An 11,709-nucleotide genomic window follows, 5' to 3' on the forward strand; every position below is an offset into this window, starting at 1 on the left:
TCCTTCACTTCAACAATACAACTCTAAATATATATATATATATAGAGAGATATACTTAAACAACGGTGTGACACCCTGCTGCGTTTACTTTCTTCATGTTTTCTTTAAGACACAATTTGCACATTTGTTAAATGTTATTTTTAATATTATTTAATATTAAGGCGATTTAGTGTTGCATCCTATAAGAAAATAAAGAAAAAAACAACTTGCTACGACTAAGGGATATCAAATGCTAGTAGTTTGGTATGGTGTGTGTTGGCAAAACACAGATTGCCATTTTCTGGCTAAATTTGACATGATTTGGCGCTAAAATTGGCAAATCATTTTAAGGTGTAGGTTGATTGTTATTCCTCAAACCTGTCGACAGCTTTAAATGTAAATGTACCTGCTCTGAAATAGGCCTGAATAAGGCCTGAATAAGATGTCAGAGCTCGATTACCAACATCGCAGCCAGCTTGTTCAATTACTAGCATGGCAAAGCTTCAGCATTTATAACATCAATATATATATGTGGATTTAAATGTTAGTGTTTAAAATAAATGTAAAATGTTAATCAAATCATTCATCAATAGCACCTACTACTCCACTAGCCTCCACATGTTTAGTTCATGATTGTCCCTTCAAACTAAATGCTATAAATCATCAGCTGCCATGCTAATGCTAGCTGGCTACATTTGCTAGCTGATTGGTGTAAACAGACAGACAACCAATGTCCCCACTTCTTTTGATTGGCCAACTGTTAATGTAACCATATCAGGCTAACTAGCCTGCTATAACAGTTACCAGCTACATAGAGGTTGATTCTTGCTAAACCAGCTAACAAGTTCAACTACTTTCAGCTTGCTAGCCATAACAGGCCTACAGTAGTTTAAACTAGCTTGCTAGCTATAACACACTATAGCTGCTGTGATGGTATTGCACAGGTAACTACTTTTATAATTTTAAAATCAGACGATTAAAAAGAAAATCAACCAAAAATTTAACAAAATAAAAATGCCCTAGCAGCTAGTAAAACCTCTAGTGACAGCTAGCTAGCGGTTATTGACCGCAAGCTGCTAGTTAGCCGCTAGTGACAGCCAGGGGTTAGTGACAGTGCTCCGTGATGTCGACGACCACCGCTTTGCGCCAGCTGAACAGGAAGTATCCGGCTCCCGCGCCGAGGGCCACGGCGATGCACAGGAAGCCGTTGTAGGTCATGAAGATCAGCATGAGCAGGTAGGACACGCTGACCTGGAGCACGTGCAGCAGCGTCTGGACCAGGTGAGGCACACTCAGCATCCGCTGGCTGCCCCGGGGTGGGGGGGGGGGGAGAAGGACACAGGGAACAGAGGCTTTGTGATTGGCTGAACATTGGAATAGGAGCATAGCAGCAAAGATGCTCTGATAAGAAGAGTCTTGGGTGTAGCTGCTAACTACAGCACTCATGTTCAAGCTACATTCACATGTTTGGCCCTGCTGTCCAATTCATCAGATAACCTTCATGATGGAGTAAAGGATAATTTAATAAACAAGTTAGAACAATTATTGGAGTTTAACTTGCATTTCCATGGAATTATAAATTCCATGGGACTTTCCTCCTTGAACTGAACTACGGTGAAATTCGGTCATCGACTTGTATGGACTTCCTGTAAACATGGACCTACCGGTAAGGCACAGACTTGTAAAACAGTCTTTTTTAATAAACTCCTGGTACCCTAACTAGTGGTTGATTTTTCGTTTTATGCCTAGGGATCCTAGTCATGCTACCGCAGATTTTTGGTGCTATTTTGAGCAATATTAGTGGTTAAAATGACGATTTGGAAGCGTTCCGCGCACTGCCCCTAGCCAATGCAATGTAAGCCATTTGGTTTTGCTCCGGGCAAATTCTATACTGTCTGGTTGATCAACCTAAAAAAGGGTCTGGAGGGCTTATTGGGGGTCAAGCAGTGAAGCTGCGAGACAACCATTGTTATTCTACGTTTTCCTATTATCCTGCCATGGGAGTCTATGGCAGCCCATGGAACGCCTTGGTGAAAAGTTGTGAAATTTGGCACACTGATTCAGGACTGTCCCATGATCCCTCACAGGGATTTGGGGTCGCTAGCTCAAGAGCTCTAGCGCAGATGCTCTTGGCAAAGATGATCTACAGACCATGTTTCACCAAAGTTATCGAATAGATTTTTCTAATTCAAAACAGTTTGGCCGTGACAGCCAATCAAACTTGACGGCAAAGCCGCCAAACAGGAATTAAGCCCATTTCTCGGCAACTCTTAAACATATCATAGCCTAACTTGCCACACAGGAAGTACGACAATTTCTCAGCAGCCCTTTGACATATCATAACCAAACTTCATTCAAAGACCCATGCCAAAACTATTTCGCCGCCAATCAAACTTGACAGCAAAGCCGCCAAACAGGAAGTAAGCAAATTTCTCAGCAACCCGGACATATCATAGCCAAACTTACTACATATACTCATGACATCATCCTGGGGACACCCAAACAATTTGGTGACATTTAACCTCAGGGGGACGTCAATCAGGATTTGAGCTCATGTCTCTGCAAGGCTTTCATGTGCATTTCATGCTTTCAAACTTGGCTCATATGCCACCTTAAAGACTGCTCGGAGGTTCGGAAGCTCTTGCGTGTCTTTACGTAAACCTTCCCTTCTCCGGAAATAAGAGTGTTCAGGAAACGCCCCTCAGAACTTCATAGGCTATGACATTAAACCGGATAGACAGAGACTAGACTTCAAAACAAAAACAAGTATGGATGCCCGCAGAGACCTTTCTGCACTTCTTTAGTGAATTAATCAGTTATTAGAACTGCTTGTGATGATTGAACATGAGCGATAATTTATCAGGTGATGTTTATAATTGTACTCTATAATGTATCGTAATGTAAATGTTAGAATGGCTGTTAATTCGCCTCTTAGTGCTTGCTGCAAGTTCCCTTCAGTCTTTCAGTGAAATGGGCAGCCATTGTTGTGACGTGATCTCGGAGGATTCGGGTGGCTTTACTTTCACACGAAACTCAGAGCGAAAACTCCGACCCAACAGAGTGTTCAAAGCACTTTCCTCCGGGCTTAAGGTTCGAACCTCCCGGAAACTCAGATTGTCTTGAAGGCAGCAATAGTCTTTTGACTCTATCCTGATGATGCCCAAATAATTTGTATACATTTGACCTCTAGTGGGGCATTAAAACCAAAGCGAGTGGGAATATCTCGGTCTATTTTTATTTTTTGACGTGAAACTTGTTGAAAGTGCTGAAGGCCGTGTGTCTGACGTAAATCTACCTTGTTGCTTTGGCTACTCTGGTCAATTTTGCTTGCGTACGCGTCGTGTTACCTTGCAACGACATGCACGATCAACGCACCAAACGATCACAGAATACGTATGGCAGCCCTGATCCGTAGGCGGATGCATTGTTAGAAGCAGGTCTATTCGAACCCTTAGAAAGCAACTTCAATGTATTTTTTTATTGTGATAACCACATTTGCCAATAGCTTTCATTTTAAATTAATTTACTGAGACGGTCATCATGTAACCTAACCAATTATGTCTCTCCACCAAAATTTGTTCATGGAGTCATATTCTGACCCCTCATTGCTGTTCGCAGCTATTTTCCAACGGCCCAAATGTACAGAAGGGTCTTAGACCCTTGTGAACGAATAATGTAATACTGAATTGTGGTGACCTAGCCATAGTGTGTTCCAGCTTACCCGACAGTCTTGTGGGTCTCCACCAGCACCGTCCCCTCCCCTCCAGGGACCGGCATGGAGTTGTAGCGGACGTTGACCTGACTGCGCCGGAGCAACGCCTCGCGACCGATCTTCAGCCCCTCGTACAGCAGAGCCAATAAGAACACAACCACGCAGGCCCCCGCCATCGCTGATAGGAGGAGAGGGTAACAGAAATGTGATTACAAACTACAAATAAGAACGAATAAGGGGCCACAATAACATCCTTCTTTATTCAAAGTTGACTGCTTATTGTGGTTCATAAAAGGATTATTAAAGATGCATTGAGAATGACCTCCTGCTGAGTTGATGACCAATCCGGAGAAGAGGAGCTCCACGTTGGTGTATTCGAAGTTGAAGGTCATCGCCTAGGCAAATATAACCAGTCAGTCAACCAGTCAGTCAGTACAACATCTACAACAAAGTCGCGCTTTCCTTTCAGTTGGGCACTCCATTGACTGAATGCGTGCCGTCCTCGGACATGGGGTCCGGGGGCGTGTGCCTAATGTGGTACAGCACAGTGTGGCAACCAGCAATACGGGTCAACATTTACATCACTGTGATTCGATAACATAATAATAATAATGAACCTAATCAACTATGTTATTTCACCATCATATGGTGACCCATCTTCCCGGTGCTGTGGTCCATCTTGCTGTGGTCCATGGCGCTGTGGTCCATGGCGCTGTGGTCCATCCCACTGTGGTCCATCCCACTGTGATCCATCGCCATGCTGCTGTGGTTCATTCCGCTGTGGTGTGCGTGGTCCATTGCATGGGGGAGGGGCTAGAGAGAAAGACACACCACCAGTATTCATTCATACATTCATAATACACTCCTTATCCACTCATAACAAACTCCTTGTCTACTCATAAGAATCCTAATATACTCATTACACTATAATCCATATATGACACTCCTCGTCCACTGATAACACACTCCTCATCCATTCAAAACACACCCACTTTTTAAATAATAACCCACTCACGGGGCCGTATTCAAAGTTCAAAGTACTTTATTTGTCATTGCCATAAAGACAACGAGACAGTAGAGGCAACCAGACTTACACAGCTAAACAATAACAAACAACAACAACAATTAATAAATAGATTCACAAATATCATACACAAAATAACAATACAAACAACAAAAGCAACATATCTCCACATCTCCATATCAAGGTGCATCAAGTCCTAGAGTGCAGTCCATGGGGGGCAGGGAGGGCTGGGCCGGGGGCGGGGGGAGACGAAGGGGGTTCACAGAGGATGTGTGGATATATCTGTTGTTTTTATAGGGTTTAGGCATTGCTTGGTTTTCACAGGGTACTGGTCGATACCCATTGTCAGTTTATGGGATTCTTAACGCCTACGGCTCAGCCCGATTGCGCAAAAGTAAAAGTATTCGCAGACGGAATATCTCCCAAGTGAGCAGGACTCCAAAAGGTGGTAGAGAGAATACAGGTGGTAGAGAGAATACAGGTGGTAGAGAGAATACAGGTGGTAGAGAGAATACAGGTGGTAGAGAGCTATAAATACTTGGGTGTGTGCACATGAACTGGACTGGAAGCAACAAACAGGGGCTGTCTATAAGAAGGGTCAGAGCAGACTCTGCTTCTTGAGGAAGCTTAGGTCTTTTAATGTGTGTAGCAAAATGTTATGTATGTTTTATCAGTCTGTTGTGGCATGTGCCCTTTTCTTTGCAGCCATCAGTTGGGGAAGTGGCATCAGGGGTTGTTGTGACTCTAAAAAGCTTTGTTTTTCTCTTTGAGTAACAGCTGCTTATGGACCATCCACTCCGCTTTTTCTATCCTAGGCTAGGTATTGTGGGCTCATGTTTTTTTTTTTCGGTGGGATATGTATGTATACATGTGTTGTGTTGTGTGTATGTATGCTGGCTGCTGGAACACCTACATTTCTCTGCTGAGATTAATAAAGTATATCTTATCTTATCTCTGCGATGGACTTGTCAAAGGCCAAAATGTCAACAGAGGGCACTATAACTGGTTTCAGTTAAACGATTGGCATGTGCACCCTAATAAATTACACTTTCGGAAACTTGGTGTCCATGCCTTATTTTGAGTATTTTTCAAAATCCACTTTAAGTCAAGAAAGGAGGTCACAGCGTAAATTACATTTGCCGTCTAAAGATATAGTGTAATTTACTTCTGTAAAATGTACATGTAGTGTCGTTTTAAACCACACCCTTTTCTTCGTTGTTGCCTACTGGGGGCTTGATTTTTTTGTGCACAAATTCCCCTTCTCATATCAGTATTGGTCCATAGATGGTACCTGCCATAGGATTTGATCCAACTCAACAATCCTCTGACCCCTTACTTGCAGAACATCACAGGAAGCAAAGTAAGTTCCAAATACCAAGCAGCATCTCTACGTAGCCTACACACCAACAAGGCCGATCACAACATCTTCATAAACAATCCAGACACGCAGTAAAATCAGTTAGACTATTTATTCTATATACACATACAATACAATAATGGATACGTAGTATTGATACTTGCAGAGCATATCACAGGAGAGTGTTACCGTTAATTTATTCAACGCTTCTTTACGTCTAAACTTATAGAAAAGGTCCGAAAAATATGTAGTTCCACTCTTAACTAGTCCAAACTAAGCTCTATATTTATGCCGTTGCGTCTTTCTTAAAAGGAACACAATGGATTTCAGTCAGCTTATTATTACCAATAACTCTCATATAACGCTAACTAACCAAGAACCCTTATTAAATCAGCACACATTGATTTTCATGAGAAGAATCCTATATTCATATATATTTCACTATTTAAAAAAATCTTTAATCGTATCAAATTGGCCGATAAAACGATCGGGGATTTGGATCGGCCTGAAGAACCTGAATAGTGCATCTGCAATGTATTTTTTTGGCCCACCAAGATCCCTATTTTATTATTAAAACAAAACAAAAAAATCTGTAGTTATGCGTTATGTATGCACAGTCCATTTCAACTCAATGATCTGATATTGTATTGTTCTGTGAAAGAATCTGAACCAACAATTAGATGTACAAGGACAAGGAGCGTTACAAACTCAAATGTAATCTGAATATCAAAAATAAGGAATGACATTCAAATGAGATTACAGAGGAAGAAGACCGCTCTACTGTGTTCATGATTTACTCATCATGGACACAAATATATTTGAATTTGAATTTGTATGCAATAAATGCACTTTATTCAAGTCACCCTCTCCTTGTGATCACACTTTGTCTAAGTCTTTAGATACCGAGTGAACAATAATTTGAAATAAAATATAAATTGCAGAGCAGCTGCTGCATTATCTGACGCTACCAGACCGCAACAATATGCCATCCAGCATGCCTCGTCGGTTTATTGTTATTCTGGTGTGTATCACCAGGCCTGAAAACAAGTCTAGGGAAAACACTATTATTATTATTGTTATGATATTAAACTAACAGTGAATACAGCTGTACCATATTATATTAAACTACAAGTGAAATTGTGAACATACACCTGTAACATACTGTTATTATATAAAATAAAAGTGATTACACGCCTATAATGTATCATATGAAACGTTTTTTAACAGTTAGTGACACAGGAATGAGCTTTGAACTATAAGATAAGATAATATCCACCAGCTATATGAATGGTTGAATAATGTTCTAGTTTTGATACAAACCAGACATTGTCTTCTATTATTCTCTGGTTGCTATGGTAACACTACAAAAAGCCAGACGTCTACCTTTACATTTTGGTTTCCATTTTAAGTGCACTAATAGTATTTTAGTACCCTGGCCTTAATCTATTTTAGCGGCCCTCGGGGGCCATGAAATCACTTCCTGTCACTGTTGGTCAATGACAGGCAGCATTTAATCCGTTCTGGTCTCACCAAGGGAAAGTCCACTGGCATTAGATTGGCCAGAACTTGATTAGAAATAAGGTCAGCTCCTCTCTTCTGACCAACAAGAGGAGAGGAGGATGAGATGAAGAGGATGAGAGGTGAAGAGAGGAGAGGAGGATGAGATGAGGAGGATAAGAGGGGGAGAGAGTTGAGGAGCTTCATGCCTTTTAAAAGAGTAATCTATGATCCTACATCCTACCAAATATATATACATACATATGCAACTATATATTACACACACACACACACACACACACACACACTATAAACATATTGTTGAAGTAACAATCTATCTATCTATATATCTATATATCTATATATCTATATATATATATATACACACACCCGTTCAAAAGTTTGGGGTCACCCAGACAATTTCATGTAAACTTAATAAACTTTATTCAACAGTTTTCAGCTTTTATAACATAATTGCACAAGTGTCTTCTAATCATCAATTAGCCTTTGAACACGATTAGCTAAAAAATTTACCATTAGAAGTAGCTGGTTGCTGAAATGGGCCTCTGCACACCTATGTAGATATTTCATAAAAATCTGCAGTTTCCAGCTAGAATAGTAATTTACCATATTAACCATTTCTAGACTGCATTTCTGATTAATTCAATGTTCAAAAAAAAAATAAGGCAATTTCTAAGTGACCCCAAACTTTTGAACGGTGGTGTAAATGATACAGACAAACACACTTAACATAATACATAAATCCTGCATGATTTTAAAATGTGTTTTTCTTAATAGAGACAAGAGGTTTGGACCATATCTCTATTTAAAGTCAAAGTCCTGCCAGAGATTTTAAGAAGGAGGAGCATATGTTCTTACCCTGATCAGAGAACCAAGAGACTGTCCAGAGATGAGAGAGGTATAAAGAGAGAGTGAGAGATAAAGGGCGGGAGGGGGGGGAGGAGCTTATGGGAATAAAGCTGTTCTTTGAAGTTTGGAATCAACGTGTGACTGTGTTTCTGTGTGGGGGGGATTATACAAGAACAGAATGTGTTTTACACTTAATGCATAGTTACATACACCTTGTTACCTAGGCTAGGTCCTGCTCCATTCTGACATTGTAGTGTGTTGCTGTGATCCACAAAGACTTTCAAAAGTCAGCATTTATAGTTTTATTGTTTAGTCGGTACCATGGTAACTATGGGTGGAGTTGGTGGTGTATAGCAGGTTACTATGGGTGGAGGTGGTGGTGTATAGCAGGTTACTATGGGTGGAGGTGGTGGTGTAAAGCAGGTTACACCAGGTTAGGACGGAGATCCTACATTCTGGATTTAGTAGTGAAAAAGAAATATGTTGATCTTGGTTAGTACTACTTGAGTAAGGTTAGTGTGACACACACACACACACACACACACACACACACACACGCACTTTGAACTTAGATGTGGAGCTACCCCTGCTTACTAGCCACAAAAAGGCCATCCGATTGGCAGACTAAGATAAGATAAGGCTAGGTTATGGTACGCTAATGAGGCTATGGTAAACTACAGTGAGTAGATCGGAGGTCAGCGCTCCGCGGCTAGGCTAACAGCTAAAAGGAGCAAGACGCTTACCTGGAAAATAAAACCCGTGAATCAAGAGTTTGGCGATGAGAGAAGAATGAGGCAATTTGTCACGGCTGGTTTAGATTTCTCCTTGAATGATAACTTTGCAATGTTAAATGTAATAACTTTATTAGCAGATATCTTTCTGTTGTATAAGAGAGCGGACTAGAGGGGGTCTTGTGACGCCGACACTCAAGCTGCAGGCAAGGCGGTCCTGGCCAATCAGCGCGTATGACCACGGAAGCCCCGCCCATGACGTCTCTGGCCCTGGAGGACGCCACGTCGCTGTTCACAAATCTATACATTATATATTATGCAATATAATTTACAAGAGCCCTATAGTGTGTCAGTCAGACATATCTTTATTATTATAAGGTATTCAGCCCGTATCTACTCAACAAAGCCAGTCGATTGGCATGGCTTGTCAGACTTCATGGCTACAGTGGCAATGCACATTTTCTTAACTGCTCTCAGTCAGAGAGGTCCAAGAAGCTTGTAAGTTTGTGATTTATTTTAAATGGACTAGTAATTATATAGACAAGGATAATATAATTTTTATATAATTGTATATCATAGTTATATTTCCACGACAGTTGTTGATGACATGCACACATCAGAACAATCTGTGTTCTTCATTGGGCTTCTTGGAGAGCTGCGCATAAGCTTTTGATTTCATGAATGAAACTACCTTCAAATTATGTCCATACAGTCTTGTCATAGTGTGATTGGTGTAATGCAAAATTATGCAAGCAAGTGATAACCGGTGATCAGATAAGACAGTGAAAACCGCGAGCTGCTGACCATCATGGTCAGAAAAATAGTGTTAAAGTCCAGTTTTTGTAGATTTTGGCCGTAACGGGTGTTTTCTAACGCCATTCGGCGATGACGTCACATTGGGGAGACGTGGTGGAAGGTAGCCTCAGCCTAGTACTAGAACTATGGCGTCTAGGTTGCAAGAACCATAAATAACATGTATGATGGCCCACAGCAGCATCATTTCGAACCTGTCAGACGTGAGAGGGCGAATGAGGAATTACCGAGAACTGATGGCGGTCAAAGCCAATTAAATGCATGGTCAGAGGAGAATGAGTGGAGAGTTGCTATCATTTAGCAACGCAGCAACGAAACGAGCGCTGGAGCTAGTCAATGAACAGCAGTGCATACAATAACGACACATTTATTTATTTTTACTGTCAGTGAATAGCACCGAGTGAAAGTCAACGTTTTCTTTATACCTAGTGACAGCGATTATGTCGTAAGTACCGGTAAACTTAGTCAGAAGATCTAGAAATAGAAGGCATAATGCTAAGCCTATCGGACAGCAATCAGTGCACTTGCAAATGGGTGCCTGCAAGTATAACCGATGGTGTGACATTATTTAACCATCAATCTACCGCAAATACGACCAGACAGATGTACATTGAACACATAAAGCACACCGTCCAACCCGGTGGATGCTAACAGACAGCCCACAACAAGCCAAACATCACCACGGCGGGTGTGCTCTCTCCCTCACTCTCACACGCCCGTACACAATCACTCCAATTTATCCAACTCCAAGGCTAGGCTGCTTCCCTAAGACCTATGACCACCACAACTAACCACAAGACATAACCATGCAGTATGCCGAAGCCGAAAAGGACACACGCACAGTCGCACACCCTCATCTTATGCAAAACAATCCGTTTTTTATCATCAACATTCAGTCACTGCAAAGATTTAAAGTCTATCATCTTACCATAAGTTAGAATGGACCCAAAGTATGTGATTGATACAGTCTGGTTCGGCTTTCGCTTGCTATCCGTTTTTAGTATGACTTCTCAACATTAGTCTTTCTTGTGTTAGGCGCACATGGCTAATTTGCATACGCGCACAGGATTGGCTGGCTCAGCAAGGCAAATAATAGAACATATTTAATTATCTATCTATCTATCTATCTATCTCTCTCGCTCTCTCGCTCTCTCTCTCTCTCTCTCTCTCTCTCTCTCTCTCTCTCTCTCTCTCTCTCTCTCTCTCTCTCTCTCATGGGTCTAGTTTTGATGTGATCGTATTTTGTGTATTTCCAGTCAGACTTGTTGTCTCCCTTGTTCTGTGTGGTCTTGTAGGCTATACTGTGTGGGCTGATTCACCTTTGAATTACCGACGTGTAGTTTGGTATTAATAAAGACTTGCTATTTATCTATCTAGGCTATTAGTCAACAATTACTCGCCGAAGTGAATAGTGGGGAATAGCCCCCGAGAATGAAGGTTTATTTGTCAGCTGACATTTTGCATGAAAACTATATCGAGTTTGAGATTTCAAGCATGGGATATTGCCCAATATCCAGATATAGCGAAACAATCAAATTGCGCCATTTTAGGAGGTTCACGTGCAGCATATACTAACTATACATAATAACCATGTAATATTTATCTATTTGTCCGTCTCCCCAACGTGACGTCATTCAATGCATTCTGGGGGAAATGAGAATCAACCGCTAAAATAGAACCTACTTTTTCGTATTACATTCCGTTTTGTGATACCTAACAACATTAA

At 41.2% G+C, this 11,709-nt stretch overlaps 1 protein-coding gene across 2 annotated transcripts; it reads right to left on the minus strand.

The window, feature by feature from the left end:
- Positions 1-144: 144 nt before the first annotated feature.
- Positions 145-10,982, minus strand: LOC130372329 (high affinity copper uptake protein 1-like). Of its 2 annotated transcripts, none has more exons than XM_056578296.1 (5): positions 10,912-10,982; positions 4,331-4,504; positions 4,014-4,086; positions 3,701-3,869; positions 145-1,285 (listed from the first exon to the last, which is right to left on the minus strand). In XM_056578296.1, exons 1-5 carry the CDS (start codon positions 10,912-10,914, stop codon positions 1,084-1,086), a joined length of 621 nt encoding a protein of 206 aa, XP_056434271.1. In that variant the 5' UTR covers positions 10,915-10,982; the 3' UTR covers positions 145-1,083. The 2 variants fall into 2 exon arrangements, with proteins under 2 accessions (XP_056434271.1, XP_056434270.1); XM_056578295.1 differs by lacking the exon at positions 10,912-10,982 and adding an exon at positions 9,183-9,401.
- Between the last annotated feature and the right edge of the window lie 727 nt (positions 10,983-11,709).

The sequence above is a fragment of the Gadus chalcogrammus genome, chromosome 19 (genome assembly GCF_026213295.1).
Source record: "Gadus chalcogrammus isolate NIFS_2021 chromosome 19, NIFS_Gcha_1.0, whole genome shotgun sequence".
Classification (NCBI taxonomy): domain Eukaryota; kingdom Metazoa; phylum Chordata; class Actinopteri; order Gadiformes; family Gadidae; genus Gadus; species Gadus chalcogrammus.